Here is a 17,117-nt window from a genome sequence, read left to right as displayed (position 1 = left end):
AAGAATTAAAGCATTGCCAGGGGAAAACAAGTTATAATCTGATAAAATCAAGGATCTAACAGGAAGTCTGCAGCAGCATTAGCTTGGAGGAGCCAAAAGGCAGGGCAGCCAAAGGAAGCTTACTCATCTTTTTGGAAAATAGCACAGAGGCTTTGCTGTCTAACTTTTCCCCCTATTTCTAGCATGACCAGGGAAAGGGAATCCTCTGGTTGCTTTTGTCAAAGCTTGGGAGGTGAGTAGGTATTAAAAAAAGCTGAGCAGCCAGCTAATTCAGATAGTTTTGAAAAAGCCAGCGCTTAACCTCCTTTGAAAATCCCTTCTGCTTATCCTGCATGTCATCTGCACCCTGATAAGCATCAGAATCATAGGTGATCATGAGCAGGACAGGAACAAAAGCGTGATGAGGTTCCCAGCAAGGTTTATGAAAGCAGGCAAGCTTGTAAGGCATTAATCTGGGATAGGACTGGGGCTTGACAACTCTCCCATCTGATATCTGCAGCAGCTCCAAATCCCACAGAGGAATTACTGAGGGACTGGGACTGAAGGCATCAGCCTCTTGTGCTTGTGCAAGGCTTCTCAGAGGTCAGGGTGCCAAAATCCCTTCTATTTTTAAAAACAAAAAGCAAACTCCTATTCTAATGAGCTCCGAGTGGGAAAAAAAAAATAAAAATTCCTCGGTGTCTTTGATTACAGGGCTAGATGCAGATCAAATGGTGCCAGCTTCCAGGCAGGTGAGGGAAGAATTCCCAGTGCCACAGTGAGGACAGGTCCTCCAGCCTGGGATTTCGGTCCTTGCAGAGCTCAGCTCAAGCCCGGCCAGGCTCTGCGAGGAGGGACCCGTTCCCAGCCTCGCAGCTCCACCCAGTGGCTCTTTTTTGGCAGGATAAATCCATCATTTATTTCAGAGGCATCGAAACCTGTTGAGGTTAAGGCTGATGCACCGTGGGGATGCTCCGGGATGTGTGTGAGGAGGTGAGGGTGTGTTTGTTTGTGTTTTAGAGTTGTCGGGTACCATTTGGATAAAGGCAAAAAAAAAATCTGCAAAAGAGATTTTAAGTGAATATAGAAAAATCAGAAATCTTATGATCCTGTTCCTTAAAATCACTCCTCCCCGCAGCACAAGTGGAAGGGGAAAAATAGTGGGAACAGGTAATTTACACACTTCACCTTTTCAAATTCTCGGTGAGCAGATTGCAACACTTCGGGCCAGTTTTCTTTGTTATATGAGCTTAGTAATGAATTAGCAGAGCAACTGATTTCTGACTGGTAAGCTCATTTTGAAGAAGAATTCTCTTGTGAGAGCAAATTTCGGCAAATTTAACTTGGCAGCTCCCTCTGTATTGCTCCACTTTCCTTCCTGGGTAATTACCAGGACTAACAGGAAGCAAATTTTCATCATCTCTATCAAGGATGCCATGCTGAAACTTGCTTTTTCCAGGAGTATCAGGGCACTTGTAATTAAAATAAGCTTCTATTTGTGCCTGTGCACACTTTTATTCCAGGAGCACTCAAGAGATGGGTGTAGATTCACAGAACACACAAGTGTGATGTTAGCAGAGTGAATTTTCAGCTTGAGCCAGTGTTGTGAAAATACCCCATTCCTCCAAGCTCAAGTGAAAACTGAACTCTCCGCTGTGCATAATGCAGATTTACCAGCCTCTCTGCAAGTCTTAAAAATAGAGAAGCTGATAAACTGATAGAACCCACAGTTTTGCTGTGAATCTCCTGGAAGTGCCCACCCCATCTGTGCGAGGAAAATATCGTCTGTGCCGTGCTGCTCCCGGATCTGTGCTGCCCCAGAGCCATGGAAGGAGCTGAAATGACCTCTTCCTCCCACAGTTCAAATGTGATTTAGCAGAAATGCAGCCCCTAAGGCCTTCACTTGCTTTCTGCCAGCACAGCAGCTGAACACGGGCTTTAATCTGCTTTGCTTTGCCACTGGAGTGCTCTGTGGGGAGCGTTTTGGGGTTGCAAACAACGTGAATCCCACCTTTGGGCTTGTAGATACCAGTTCTCCATCCACACAATTCAAAGGTAAATCAGCTTGTGTCTTGTTAGGACAAAAGATTGGAGGTTTTTATTTTACGGGGATAATATTTCAGAATAGATATTCAGTATTCCACATGTAAAGAATATCAGGAAGCACCTGACAAGAGGCAGTTTTGGGAGGGGGAATTTTTTTTTTTTTCTTTTTATTAAACCCTGAATCAGAGCAAGAACCTGCTGGGTTTTACTTGTCCTCCCCAAAACTACCTCTGAAAAGCCCTTCAGTGGCTGAGCCAGGCACAGCTCAGAAGCCCCAGACCAAGGCTCCCCAGGAACAAAACTGCTTCGCTGATCTTACCACAAAGGGAAAATTTGCTGGGCACCATCTCCCACCCGAGCTTGTTCTCTCTGGTTCCCCCAGGTCAGCCCTGCAGTGGGGGCACCATGGCAATGAGGGAGGCCAGCAAAGCCCGTGTGTGTGTGCAGGGAAGGATTAAAATGCCCCCAAGGGGCACAAAATCACTGAGATTTTTGGCATGGCAAGGGTAGGACTTGGAGCCTCTGAGTTTTTCTCCTTCTCTGTTTCTGTACCAGCATTTCTGTGTTTGCAAAGCTCCCTGCAGGTTGTGAAGATTGGATGAAACCTGCTGCTGTGATGAGTTCCTCACCCCAAAAAATGCTGTTCAGTTCTTCTTTTCATGCAGCTGGGGGGGTCCCAGGCTCCCTGCAGCTGCCTTCAGCCACCGTGCAGTCCTGAGCCTGCTCTCCTGCCACGTGAAGAGGGGCTTGTAGCCGAAGTGCCTGGAGGCTTTGTCAGTCTGGAAGGAGAAGCTGGTGACTATGGTGTTGAGCAGGGCCACGCTGAGGAAAGGCTGTGGTCTCCAGGACGGAGGCAGGATGACCCTGATGAGCCTGTGCAGCTGAATCATCAACCACATCTTCCAGTAGGGGATGTGAGAGCCCAGCCTCAGCGAGGGGTCTGCACTGGACAGCAGCTGGTACCTGACCAGGACAGCCTTTGTGCTGGGGGTGTCATCATAGCAATAGTAAACCTGGCCGGCCAGCAGGTCTGGCTGCAGCTGCAGCTGCCTTGCTGCAAGGACGTGCATCCAGGCCACATTCCCTGGAGAAATGACAGAAACAGGAGTTCAGGAGCAGCTCAGCGAGACATTAATTTTGAAGAATTAAGGGCTTTAGTTAAACTAGATATTGCTGAGGTAAGACTTCCCTTTGCTAACTGGATATTGTTGAGGTAAATTTTCCTTTGTTAACAGAAGCCGGATTTAAGGAACTGATAAATCAGGAGACCTGTCAACTTAATCAATAGACTCCAAGAACACAATGTGATCATAAATCAGAGTCTTGAGAAAACAGGATCCAGGTGTCACCAACACTAAAAGGTTAAAAAGTCAAAGTGAGGAAGACCCATCTTACTTCATCATTTTGAGAACCCACCCCATAAGAAGGACCCACTGACCCATTTCAAAGAACAAACTACACATGCTTAATTGCTTTTTGGCTAATTACCATACGAGTGGGGAATGGGATGGACCAGAGTTATGAATATGCATTTGTGTTTTGGGTATTCAACACTCTCGTACATAAAAAGACCCTGTGAGCATCTGTGAATTGTGTGTGTGTATTTGGGAGCCATCCTGTTGTAATAAACATCCACTTTCTGACTTTAAATGTAATAAACGTCCACTTTCTAACTTCAAACTGTTAGAGAGTCTTTGTCTGCCATAGTTGGATATCGGCATTAGATCAATATCCATATTTTTTAACAAATCATTTGTCTCCCTGTCTGGTGCAGAATGAGAGCACTGGCTCTGGAGCTCCAGGGAGGCACTCCTGGTGTGCTCAGCTGTGCTGCAGAGAGTCTGAGTGCTTAATCCAGGCCTCTGAGATCCTGTAGACCTCTGCTCTCCCCTTTGAGCTGGACAATTAATGTGCCTTGTGATCCTGGTTCCCGTGAAGCAAAAGGGCAGTGTTTTGTAGTGAGAGCAGGATGAATAGGAGGCAGTGCTCCAGGGTTTTATCCCTGCCTCTGCTGTGAGCCTTTGAAGGAGTCACTTGATTTATTTGGGCCTGATTCTTCTCTAACAGCGTTTTCAAAATCTGCACTTTTGGGAAGAGACATGGAAGTGTGCTGCACAGAAATCACTGAATTGCCTGCATGGTCTGGTGGTGAATGACATCCCCCTGAAAGGCACCAGAACAAACTCTTCCTGTAGGTTTTGTGAGGAATTTCTTGTGCTTACTACAACTGCTTATGTAGTGCAGCCTTTTCTGTAAAGAACTTGACAAGCAGTGGTAGTTTAATTTTTTTTTTTTCTAATGAAGAAGTGTCTTTTCCTTGCAAAAACATTTTTAAAAACATAGCTGGAATTTCTGTCTCTACCCTGCCATATATCCCTGAAACACTTCTCAAAGGGAAAAAAAGAAAACCTTTCCTAGGAAAACAGTAATAAAATAATAAAACAAACAACAAAATACTGCTTTTAAAGTAACAATTTTAAATAAAAAATAAATATAAAAATATAATAAAATATAATAAAAATATAATAAAAAATTTTAAAAATTGCTTTTTAAATCCTTTAACCAGTGTAAGTTTCATGGTTCCAAACCCATTTGTGCTCATTCACCCTCCTCATCTCTCTGTCTGGGGAGATTATGGCTAAGCTGACGTGTAAAATCCCCTGTGACTAAAGCTGGGAGCACCCAGCAAAGAGCTCAGCCCTTCCCTCACCCACGTAGGTGAGATTTCGCTCGGTGTCTTCGGGCTCCAGGTAATTCAGAACTCCATCCCTGGCTCTGGCAAGCAAATACAGCTCCTGCAGGAACGTCGCCTTCTCCCCATAGATGGTGTTGGGACGGAGGATGCAGGTCCTGAGGGTGCCACCATTGCTCAGCTGTAACATCAGGGAGGGACATCAGGTTTGGGATCCAGTTTAGATGGATCCAGAGATGGAATCTTGCATTTGGTTTCCCAGATAAACCCAAACCCTGGCAATACTGGCCTAGGGGAGTCAACACTTGCAGAGGTGCTTTGCATGCTTGGCACATGCTTTGGGTCCCTAAAAACACAAGGAGGTGGCCATTTGATTTTATTTAATTTTTTTGTTCTTCACAGCACCCACATGGTGCTCCTTGAGAGGTGAAGAGTGCTGCTGGCATGAACCCTCCTGCAGCTGTGGTGTACGAAAGAGGATTTGCAACAACCAAACCAGGTACCATTTGGATCAATACAAACCAATATTTGTATTGATCCAGCCAGCCCAAGTGGGTGGCCTCAGGCTGGGACAGATGCTCCTGGCAACACTTTAGAGCACAAGTCTCATTTTTACATTCTCCTTCATTGTCTAGAAGAACACAGAAGAACAATTTCTGCTGCCTGCACTGCCAGTCCAGAGCACAGCACTGCCTTGGGCAGGGGGCTGGCCCTGGGTACACCAATATTTTAATTCTTAAGTCACTCTGGAAAGCCTGGAAATTACACTGGGTTTTTTCAGTATGAACTAGGTGTACCTGGTTCCTTCTGCCCGAATTTAGCCCAGCCCTTCCCAAAGTCACACTCCTGCTGGAGCTGAAGCACAGCCTTTGATCCTGGGAGAGTCAGGCAGCTTCCTGCTGATGTGGGAATATCAGGCTTTGGAGGCTTAGGACAATGTGGTCACATTTAGGCAGGAGCTGTGGGCTCTTTCCAGCCATCCCCCCTTCCCTGTGCTGTAATTCCAGGGGTGCCACCTCTGGATTTTGTACCTTTTTTCCGTTGGCTTCCAGCACCATTTTCTCTGCCATGGCTTTTGTCTTCCCGTAGGGCAGCTCCACCTCCCCGCTGTACTGAGTGTCCTCGTTCCCCCTGGAGCAGATTTTGGGACACAGAGTGACCACAGAGCACAGCACAGGGCTTGGGGACATCTGTCCCAGCCTGGTTTGCTCTGCATTCCCTGCTCCCCAGGGATTCCTGCTGCCTGGGAGCTATGGGAATTCTGAGATCAGGAATCAGACCTCAAGGAGCACCAGGTGCTTCAGGCTGTTCACAGGTTTGCAGCAATTTCTCAGAGCTGGATTTAGTTTTGGCTAATGGCATGACTGAAATAACAATCAGGCAAATTAGAAGGCAGCAGAGTAACGTTTTTCAGCAGCTCACAGAAGCTGAGCGAGGTGGAAAGAGCACAAGAAGATGGAGGGCAGGAAAATGAGAGCAATTCTAGTTCATTTTTTTCAATAGAGGCAGAGAAAAGCCTCTCATGAGCCATAAACTAAAAGGAGAAACTGCTACTTAATTTTCTCAGAGAGTTGATTAAAGCTGGGAGGCGTTTGCTGGGGATGTGGTGGGGCTGCTGGAGATCTCCTGGAAGCCTTGCAATAGCAGGGCTGTGCTTGGGCTGCTCCTTCACCTCCCCTCCCAAATCACCCTTGAGGGGAAGGAGAAGGAGAGGACCCAGAGCCAAGGACAAGCAGGGAACACTAGATTGTGACAGTGGATGACAACCCGCTGCTGAAAGCCTGTGGGATCCCACATGGAGCTGGCCCCAGAGGGCCTGGAATAATTCCAAGGAGAAAGCAGAAAGCAGCTCTGTTCCCCACAGGGTGTCAGAGTTTTGTCCCAGTGGTTTTAGATCAGCCCGAGGCCATGATGGGATTTGATGAAACACCTCCAGGGGGCTCTGGGTGAGGAAACCTGGCTGGCAGCGCTGGGAAGGAGCATCCACTTGCTCCTGTGCTCCCCTGGGCAGCACAGACCAGCTCTCTCCCCCTCCATGTGCTGCTGGAGACTTTCTTCCCATTTTTAAATTAATTTACTCTATATTTTGCCATCCAAGAGAAACCCACCCTGGCAAACCAGGATCTGCCAGGCATGGGGCACCCCATGGAAGAGCAAAGAGGAATCCTCACCCTCCTGTGGCAGATGGGCTTGGATAAATCTCCTGCAGCAGAGATGTTTTTGTCAAACACTGGGCCTTGGGAGTGCCAGCTCTGGCTCAGGCTCCCTCTTTGACCTTGGACAAGTTGTTTTCTCTTTTCTGTGCTCAGATCTGCCCGTGTAAAACGTGGCTGCTGCTGTTGCCTGTTCAGCAGTCTGGCACGTTGTGTGTCAGATATCCCAGCTGAGATCAGGCTCTCCTTGTGCTGCAGCTACAGAAATAAATGAGGAGCATCAGAAATGCAGCCTCCTCACACACCCTGGGCTTCAATCACAAAACCCTCCTCCCCTTCTCCTGTTTACAGGGCATGAACAAGAGACAAACCAAAAAACAAGCAAGACAAAAGATTGATTGTGCAAGGTTTGTTGCAAGCCCAGGAGAGGCCCAAGACAATTAGTGGGGGGTTATCTAGAAGTTCTAGATTTAATTGCTTTCTCTCTTTATTTTAATCAATTTTTTTTATTATTATTTTTTGCCTTGCAAAGCTGTTAAAAAGCAGCAGCTCCACAAAGGGACAAACCTGCCTGCTGTTCCTGGGCTCTGCTGTGTGTGCCTTCCCCCACCCCTCTGAAGCTGGGTAGTAACAAAGAGCTCAGCATAATGCTCTTGCTTTTCAAAACGATCCCAGATAAGGGAACGCTAATCAGACTGGAGCAGCATTGTCAGAAGGTATCTCAGCAGTGCCTGTCTCCCAGGGATTGAGACTGACAGAGGCATTTTCTATTATTGTGGGCTGCTGAGGTGTGAGCATTATCCCCGCGCCCATCACCAGAGGCTCCTCCTGCTTTGTCTCTGCCAATTCCCCAGCACCTGAAAGGGAGGTCAATAAATCCTGCCAGGGATGATGGAGAAGGGGGACAGAGGAAAAGGAAAAGGCAGAGGGCAGGACAGATGGGCTGGGGAGGTGAGAAGGGGAGGAAGGAGAAAGGCATCACCTGTGCTCTCAGTCGGGAGAACAGAGCCCTGTGATGCTGCTCCCAGTCACCTCTGGGCTCCCTGAGACAGATGGGGGAAGTCTGGACTGGGGGGCTGATAGATAATTATCTAATTCCCTTCGTTTAAAATCAAAATAATTGGAGACTGAAGACTCCTCTCTATGGCCTCCTCTCAGCAAAATGGGAGACTCTGAGTGTGTTCTGCAAAAGGTGTTTGGGGTGGGGAGGGCTGTTCATGGCTCCATGGCCATCACCCTGCGTGGGTTTACTTGTCCCTGTTGGTGCCACCATGACAAGACAAAGGACTGTGCTCAGGCACAGTCTGGGGATGATTTTTTTCAAGACATCTGTTCACATCTCTTTCTTAAGTCACAGGACAAGGATGTGGCTGTATCTACATGAATTCTTAGGAATTATTTGTATTTGCTCTTGCCCAAATTCCACAGCTTTGCAGGGACACAGTCTCCAGTGCTTGTGGTCCCAAGTGGGTTGAGTTGTCCTCATGGATTTTTTTTATAAGCCGGACATTTATTCTACAGATTTGAGTGCTTAGACACTTTTCAAAACAACAGGCTTATGCTTTGACTTACTTGTGAGCATGAAATTTAGGCTTGTAGGTAATTTTAAGTTATGTCTTTTCTAGCTGGGCTCAAATTTCTAGGGCCAAGTGACTGAAGGCAGCTGTGTCCAGCCTGGCTGCCTGTGGAGACACCACTTGACTTGGAGCCAGCTCCGCTGGCACACAGATTTCCAGGGGCTGAGCATTTTGTGTGGCTACAACCAGGCTGGGTTTCAGAAATACCAGCCCTGCTCTCTCACATGCTCTGCAGGTGCTGCTGCTCCAGGAATACAAAAGGTGTCCTGATGCTGAGCCCTGAGCAGGGCTGTCAGCTGATTGCCAAAGTCACTTCTGGGGATCAAACAAAAAAAAAAACCCTTAAAATTGTTATTTTGACCACTGTCTTTGCATTGATCCCAATGCCACCTTTGCCACAGAGAGTTTTCTAAAGCTCTGCTTCTGCTTCTCTGTCTGTGGCTCAGTCAGAAGCAGAGAAGGGATGAACACAATGCCCTGCAGTGGGGACATCAGCAGCCCAGGAGATACCCCCATGAGCACGTTCCAGGAAGAAGGACTTTATGGGATGGAAGGGTACAATTTACAGGTCAGGAGCAGGTCACAAAGGATGGGACTGAGTCTGAATCCTGCAGGGCAGCCTCACGCCCTTCATCTGCCCCCTAAGATTTCATGGCAAATTGCTTTTTTCTGGGATAATGCTACGAGAGATCTGCCCACATCTGAGCACAGGGGCTGGGCACAGGCTTGCAGCAGCTCCCTGTGGAGCTGGGAGGAGGAGCAGGGGCAGCACTGGGGCAAAACCCAACCCAACAGCAGGATACAGTTTGGCCATACCCCAAACCTTGAGCACCTGAAACCTTATCTGAAAGTGATTTCAGGGCTCAGAGGAGGGCTGTAGATCCAGGGACAGCCTGGCAGAGCAGCTGGGACACCAAACTCTCACCTTGGGGTATCACTGCCAGCCTCAGGGTGGGAAAAGCTGTGGTTCCTGAAGGGGCAGAGCAGCAAGGAAAGGGTTTTCAGGAAAGAGCAGAGGAACAGACAGGAAAGGGAACACAAATCTCCTCCTTGGTGACCACAGCTGAAATCTCCCTCTGGCTGCAGTTCCACTGCTGTCTGACTGCACAAACAGGGGAGAGGGTTTGCTGAGCCTCACCTGAGCAGGGGCTCACAGGAGGTGTTGGGTCCCACGGCAGCGATGGAGCTGGTGTACAGCAGGTGTGGGATGCTCAGGACACAGCAGGCCCTTAACACATTCTCAGTGCCTGTGGGGCAGCACGGGAAGGACAAACATCAGCCACCTTGCCTTGATTCCTTTAGTGCACACCAAAACAATTCTGGGCTTTTTCCAATTTGGAAAAATCCATCTGTTTTTTATGGCTGAAAATACATCAAGCTCCAGGTCAGGGCTGCATTTCCTCAGGAGAGGAGGCTTTAGAGCACGAGTAGCAGTCACATCCACAGCTCTGGTGGGGCTGAACCTCCATGGCCATTGGCAACTGACTTAACTGCGACTTTAGAGCTGCTGACAAAGGGAAGATAAGGGCTTGGCAGAGCAAAACTCCACGTTTTTTCACTTGTGGGCAGGTTGTTGGTGAACTGCAGCCTTCTGGCAAAGGATCAGTGCTGTAGTTGTATGTGTTGCTCTCCAGAAGCTCTGCAAGGTGAAATCAGTCCATCAGACTCCTGATAGCTGCAGGACTTTAAATAAAATAATGAAGGCAGCTTATAATTCCATGTGAAATCCGGATAAATCCAAAACATGGCTTGCTTTAAGGAAGGTAGTTCTGGCTGAACGAGTTGGTCAGTGTGTGTGTGATTTAGAGTGGTTATTTTGGACTATTTTGGTGGGTTCAGGTGATTTATGACTCTTGCAGGTGTGGGTTTTGCCTTCATTGTGGTTTTGATCCAAACTGAACCTGTGAGAACCTCAGTGACAAGGACTGAGGGCCTTCAGACCTGACAAGGCAGATCTGAAAGCAGCTCCTGGGGTGGCTTCCAGAAACCTGCACACTCTCTGTACCTGGCTGAGCAGGCTCTGCCCTGAGCCCTGCCTGCACATCTTGTGTGGGAGGGCTTGGGATTTCTCTTCCCTTTGCTATTAAGGGCATAATCTGAAATTACCAAGGAAATCCTGAGTTTAGGATCATTTCAGAGCACACGAATCCACCTGAAATCCCAGTGAAAAAGAATCAATGTGCTTCTCTAGGAGCCTATCACAATATGTAAAATTCACTGAGAACCCCTGGTGAGAAACAGCTGAGTTAAAATCCATTCAGCTCAACAAAAAGCAGATTAAAAAGTCTTTAAGTGACTAGATGGAAAAAATAATTCTCATAGAAGAGATCTCTTCAATTCAGCCAACAAGGCTCTAACAGGATTCAGCAGCCAGTGGTTGAAACAGAGGAGGGAATCAAAGCAGAAGATGTAAATTTTGGCCAGAAATGATAATTAACCATAGCCACACCACCACTCCTCAGCATTGTTATGGCTTGCTGAAAGCCATGATAGATAGCCCATTAACTTGCACCCTTAATTTGAGGCAACAAGTGTTTTGAAAAGGAATGGTCCAATTTCACCACAAATCGTTGGGCTTAGGGCAGTAATTGGATGAATTTCTGTGGCCTGAGTTGCACAGAGGACGAAGCTAGTGGATTAAATACTTGACCTCTCCTGGCCCTACTTTTTTCCCTGAAGCAGGTATCAAATACCATTTTTATTCTTTTACCTGCCATGATTTTAATAGAGAACTTCAGACTAATCTCTCAATTCCGGATTTTGAGGAACCCCATCTTGGGGAGTTCCATGTAGAGCCATCCAAGAGGAGGCAGAAATTCAGGGACAGGCTCCTGTTAAACCATCCCAGACCGTGCTCCTCCAAGAGTCACTCGGTGACACTGGAAAATCCTCCTGTGTGTGGTTTTCTGGGAATGTCACCAACATCTGCAAGAGGTTCAGAGCTGTCTGTAAACCCTCCCTGTGCTGAAGCACAGAGCTCACAGCAACAGTGAAGGGGAAGAGCTCACAAAGCCACTAAAAAGCAGCAGGAACCCTCCGGCTCTGAATATTCTCAGAACACAGAGAGCACAATACAGGCTCTTAAAAGCATTGAGTTTTGAAAACAACTACAGCAATGAAAAGAAGGCTGGAATTTAAATGTTACCCTTGAATGTATCAGCAAATAGTCAAAGCCCTAAGCAGTAATTGAGTTGGAGATGTATATATATTAAAAAAAAAAAAAAATAAACCTCCTTCCTTTTGGTTAACGACTATTTTAGTAGCTAACAGCCTGAGGTACCACTGGAATTGCTGCTGTAATAGGGATTTCATTATTTTTATAGCCTGTGCTTATTTCCTAGATTTATGAACAAATTTTCTCTGAGCAGATCTTGCACCAAACACGGAATTGGCTGGTGGTGGGAGGACAGGATTGTGGAGCTCTCAGTTACACGTGGCCTGTCAATACGTGATAGCTGGGAACTCTGGCTAATTAAACAGCATCACTGCTAATTAACACAGCATCACTCCCTTCTGGTGGGTGCAGTTCAACAGGGCAAAAATCCCTGGGAAAGCTGGGACTTATCTAAACAGAGTTTAATTCTAATTATTGTCCTCGTCACCCACCAAACAGCTCCTTACCGCTGTCGGTGTGTCCTGGACCACCCCAGCGCCATCAGGGGAAGCTCTGTCCTGGAGCAGAACCCCAGATTCGGTGAGCAGTGCAGAGGAGCAGCAGTGTGGCCAGCCCTGAGCAAGGCCAGAGGGGCAGAGGGAGAACCTTCCCTGCTGGCAGGTCTGGGGTGTGCAGGGTTCAGGAGCACAGCTGGACGTGTCTGCTGGAGCGCCCAGCTGCGTGTGAGGGCAGGGCACTGCTCGGGGCTCTGGCTGAGGCTCACCCCCGACGTTGACAGCTCTCATGGCCCCGAAGGGCACCGTGTCCCTGTAGTCCAGCAGGGCAGCAGTGTGCAGCACCACGTGCACGCCGCGCAGCGCGGCCAGGAGCGCGCCCGGCTCCCCGACGTCCCCCCGCGTCACCGTCACACGAGTGGCAGCTGCAGGAAAACGAGACACAGGTGCAAAAAAGGGGAGAAAAAAAGAGTATAAATCAGCATCCTCACCTCCCTGCAAAGCGTGGGATGTCCCCTCAGAAAGCGCTCTCTGATAGTGGCTGTGCTGTTTGGATCCGGCACACCACGGGGAAATTATTTTTATTTTTAAAACTGAACTCCAAGAAGCCAGGTTTGCACCCGGTTTTAACTCAACACGGTGCTCTGCATCCAGAATCACCGGGTCTGTCACTGCGAACTCCCAGTCTGCACCCAAGGGTGGCCCTGGCAGCAGGACACCCCTGGCCAGGGCTGTGGATTCCCTGTGGGTCAGGGAAGCTGTGCTGGACTCTCTCCTGCAGACAGAACACTTTAGGGCTTGCTGGGAATGACACCTGGTGATTTCAAGAGGCATCACACAGAGCTTTGTTTAAATGGCAAATACTGTAGATTAAAAAGGAAAATAACGTTAGAGGTTTAAAACATTTCATAGCAAATTCCTCCCTTAAAGCCACTCAGAATTTTCCCCCTATTCCCTTTCACCTCCTCCTTCCTCACAGTAGCTGCTGCATCCACAATTACTCTCGGCATCTCCTATTTATTTTCTTGCTTTGAGACACTGTTGTAACACTTAAGAAGGATTTTTCCCTTTTTTCCTTTGCCGTAGTTGGGAATAGGCCGGGGAGAAGCTGGGAGAGCTCCTCAGGGGTTTGCAATATGCCAATATTGCTGCTGTGGGATGGAGATGTCTCCTCTGCCCGGAGAGCCCCACACATCCCAGGGCCAGGAATTTCTGGAGGATCACACAATGGGCAGTTTGGGGAAGGCTCCGTGGCTCCAGCTGTGATGATGTGGGAACCCTCAGAGAGGAGCTAACAGAGCAAGGTGGGAAGAGGATTATTCCTCATGGTCCAAAAGGAGGGATGGAATCCAAGCCAGCAGGTGAATCTCTGAGCAGCCTGGGATGGAGGAGGAGACAGAAATTTTACCAAAGGGTCAGGCTGCTTTCTTAATTAGCATAGCCAACCATCAGTGGACTCACTCCGAGGAGTTTTAATATGAAATTAATTAACATTGGGTATTAATATTAATTTAGTAGTAAAGCTCAGAGTCGATTCAGTGAGAACAGAGGGTGAGAAGGAAGGAACTGTCCACGCAGCAGAGCTAAAATCCTTGTCTGGAGCACCAGAGAGCAGAGGAGGATGCTCCTGCTGAGAGGTGGAGCAGGGTGCCCTCTGGGGAGGGGGAGGAATTTTTCCTGCTACCTTGTGGTTTAGGAAAGCCTGGAACCCATCAGGCCGAAGTGTTAAATAGTCTTTTTCACACCGCCTGTGTTAAGGCAGCTGCTGTCAAGCGACCTTGAGGAATTTTCAAATTGACAGAGGCTGATGAGCTCTTGCCAGGGCTCCTAAAGAGGTGAGGGCTGTAACTGCACTTTTGGTGTGTTATCAGCTACTTTGGAGGAGTCCTGAAGGCACTGGGAGAGTTCAGCAGAGCAAATGAAACACTTGTGCTCGGAAGGGAGATAAAGAGGAGGCAGGAAATTACAGAACATTTTGGTTTCAACCTCAGGATATCCAGGAGCACTCAAACCACGTGTGTGTGAGAGAGAGAGCACCTGTGGGGTGCTGGGGAGAATGGGAGCAGCTGACACGCGTTTGTCAAGAACAAATCAAGGCAGATAAACCTCCTTTGTCCTTATGACAAGGGAACAGGCTGGAGGGATATTGTGGAGCAGGTTGATGTCATCTGTCTTGATTTTGGAAGGGCTTTGGGAACTCTGCCTCATTCTCACAAGGAGTCAGTAAAACATGGGCTGAATAAGCCCCATTAAGGAGAGCACAAAGCTGGTGGAATTACAGTTCCCAGGGAATTGCCAGCTGTGGTAGGTGGCTGCCCCGGGGCTCTCCGGGGCTTATTGCTGTATTTGAGTCCTTTTGATTGTTTTCATCAAGAATCTGGCAGATTTGTTCATTAAATCAGCAGATAACATCAGGCTGGGAGGGACCGTGCTGGAGGATTTGAGTATGAGCTGAACAGAACTAACAGAGTCTGGAGGGGAAAAAAAAAAAAACAGGTGAAATTTGATAGGAACAAAGAGAAGTTTTTTGGGTTTAGCAGGGAAGAGGCAGCTGATCTTCATGAAGGAATTAAATTGGGCCAGAGCAGCTCAGGAGCTGTTGCTTGTTGTCAACTGATAAAGGCACAATTGCAGTGACAGGTGAAACAGGAGGATAAATTGCAGCATGGAGGAGACAAACCCATCAGCTTTTTGTAGCAATGGGATGGCCACAGCCCACCATAGTTCCATGCCCTCCTTGCAGACAGGAGCAGTGCAGTGCTGGATGGAGCAGAGGAGGAGGAAGGAGTGTGTGAGAGCTGCTTTAGCCTCGAGCAGAAACCAGTATGGAGTGGAAGGATGTGGTTTGCAGATGGTGAAGATTGTTGTAAAAAAAAAAAAAAAAATCACAGTAATCCTGTAATACCTCTTCTACCTGTAAGTTTAGATGGGAAATCAAGGACCCAGACTGTACCCTGCTGGGGCAGAAATAAATGGGCTGCCCGGGGTGGCCTGGGGACAAATAAACATCTGTGGGGGAGGCTGTGGCAGGGCTGACTCTGCCTTGGGCAGAGGGATGGGGTTGGGGTGAACCCTCAGGCTGCTCCTGCCAGTTTTCTGTGGTTAGCTGGGGTGTCAGGCCACAGACCTCTCCTGGAGCATGGATTTGGGCACCTCCCTAAGGTTTAAACAGCCTTTGCTTCACTTATGGGTGCTTTTAAGGTCATTGGCTCCCTGAGACCCGGGGGAACCAGTCTGCTGAGTTCCTCTGCCAGGGAGGGTTCTGCTTGGGATATTTCCCTGGGAGTCTTGACTTGCTGTGGGCGCATCCCCTTTCTGTCCATATCTCCCAACAGGATCTCCCTCAGCATTTTTTGCCTCTTTTAGAGCAGGCTGAAGGTTTGGGCAGCCGGGGACAGGGCACCCAGCCCTGCATTAGCACCCTGAGCTGCCTTGCCTTGTTCTGCGTGGGTATTCCTGAATCCAGTAAAACAGGCTGTTTTCCCCCCCAACAAATCTCACTCTGCTCAACCCTGTGTGAAGGCAGCTCTCAGAATATGATCAAATGGATTAATTCAGTATCTCTGAGTGTTTACTGAGGCTTATCTCCTCTTTTTTTTTTTTTTTTTAAGGCTGCTATAGGTTTCTCTCAATTATTTCCATAATTTATCTCACAATGCCTGCAGTAGTGATTCTGTTGCTGTCAGGATTTTTTAGTTATTTCCCTCAGAAGCAGTGGCTGCTTGGAGCAGCTCAAGAGGATGTTGTTTCAGCCCCTTTGTGTCAGAGTGGCTGAGCAGAAGCAGCAGGGCAGCCAAGGTCCCATGTCACAGCCCTGAGTGCACGTGGCTCCTCACAACTTGTTGGAGTCCAGGGCAGGAGGAAAACCCCTCAAACTGCCCAGGAGGGTCTGAGCCCCTGGCTGGGACCCCAGGAAAGCATTGCCTTTGGCCTTAGTCCATGGGAAAAGCTTCCAACACTTAGAGGTGAACTGAAAACAACAAAGATTTAAAATAGACAGTAGTTTAGTTTGTCACAGGGTAAAAATTCGTAGGTTTGAGTTTTTAGAATGAAAGTAGACGAGAGCAAGATGGAGAATTTTGGGTGGTGCCTTAAGTTCTTCTCTTTTGACTCCATCTTCTGCTGTGACAGTGGCACAAAAACATCAGTGACAGGTATTTGATGTACAAATTGCATGTCCAGAATCCACAGTGATGATTGGCACAAAACATAGTCTGTTTTAAGAGTTAATTGGATTAGAAACTTTTAAAAGACCTTGAGCATTAATCCTGGTGTTAGGCAGTGCCCAGACCATGAGATAAAGGATTGAAGAAACATCTTTAAAGACTGAAGCTGCAGGTTCCATTCATCTTTTAAACCCTGGTACAGAATTTGTAAGGAAAAGACCCCTAATTAGGGGGTTCTTAGAAACCAAATCCAAGAACAACTGATCCCTGCCTGGGGACTGGGAGACTTCTCTTGGGTGATCCATCCCTAGGGGGCTTTTTTCTTAGATTTAGTCCTGTGCTGTAAAACCTGTGAGCTGGGAGTTGTTCCTCACCCAGTGTGTTTAATCCCCTGCCCCACGCCTGTGACTGAGGCATCTCCAGTGTTATCCCAGCTGCCAGGAAAGGGAGGGTTAAGGTCACTAAATAGATGCTGATGCCCTTTTCTTACCTGTGCTGAATTTTTCTACTTCTTCTCTTGCTACCGAATCAAAAACTCTGACTTCTTTGATGTAGTCTTGTCGAGACAGGAGCTCTACAATCCTCTCCCCCACAAACCCACATCCTCCTGTCACCAGGTAGACCCAGGCTCCATCCATTTCTGAAGATGTCTTTGTGGTTGAGGAGCAGAGAGAAGGAGGCTGCCAGGATCTTCTCTTGCACTCAGCTGGTGTTTTCTGAGCTAAGTCTAAAGTTTAGCTGTCACAGAACGCTACTGGGTGAACATTAACTCCAGCAGGTTACACATCAATCAGATTTTCCTTGGCACAGACACACCAGTGCTGCCACAGGCCCCTTCTGGGCTCTGGCTCAGCCTTTCCCTGCTCCCATGGTCAGTGGGGCATCTCTGGCTTGC

At 48.0% G+C, this 17,117-nt stretch overlaps 1 protein-coding gene across 1 annotated transcript; it reads right to left on the bottom strand.

The window, feature by feature from the left end:
- Window positions 1-1,093: 1,093 nt before the first annotated feature.
- HSD3B7 (hydroxy-delta-5-steroid dehydrogenase, 3 beta- and steroid delta-isomerase 7) lies at window positions 1,094-16,908 on the bottom strand. The gene is made up of 6 exons (XM_066333664.1): window positions 16,713-16,908; window positions 12,326-12,481; window positions 9,586-9,694; window positions 5,749-5,848; window positions 4,736-4,898; window positions 1,094-3,109 (listed from the first exon to the last, which is right to left on the bottom strand). Exons 1-6 carry the CDS (start codon window positions 16,858-16,860, stop codon window positions 2,670-2,672), a joined length of 1,116 nt encoding a protein of 371 aa, XP_066189761.1. The 5' UTR covers window positions 16,861-16,908; the 3' UTR covers window positions 1,094-2,669.
- Window positions 16,909-17,117: the final 209 nt, after the last annotated feature.

The sequence above is a fragment of the Sylvia atricapilla genome, chromosome 20 (genome assembly GCF_009819655.1).
Source record: "Sylvia atricapilla isolate bSylAtr1 chromosome 20, bSylAtr1.pri, whole genome shotgun sequence".
NCBI classification, from domain to species: domain Eukaryota; kingdom Metazoa; phylum Chordata; class Aves; order Passeriformes; family Sylviidae; genus Sylvia; species Sylvia atricapilla.
This window is presented reverse-complemented; position numbering and strand designations above follow the sequence as displayed.

Coding starts and splice junctions, on each gene's coding strand:
- HSD3B7 (XM_066333664.1), bottom strand. CDS start 16,860: ATGGATGGAGCCTGGGTCTACCTGGTGACAGGAGGATGTGGGTTTGTG. Junction 9,695..12,325: donor GAGAGCTGTCAACGTCGGGG/GTGAGCCTCAGC, acceptor GCTGCCCCACAG/GCACTGAGAATGTGTTAAGG. Junction 5,849..9,585: donor TCCTGTGAGCCCCTGCTCAG/GTGAGGCTCAGC, acceptor AATCTGCTCCAG/GGGGAACGAGGACACTCAGT.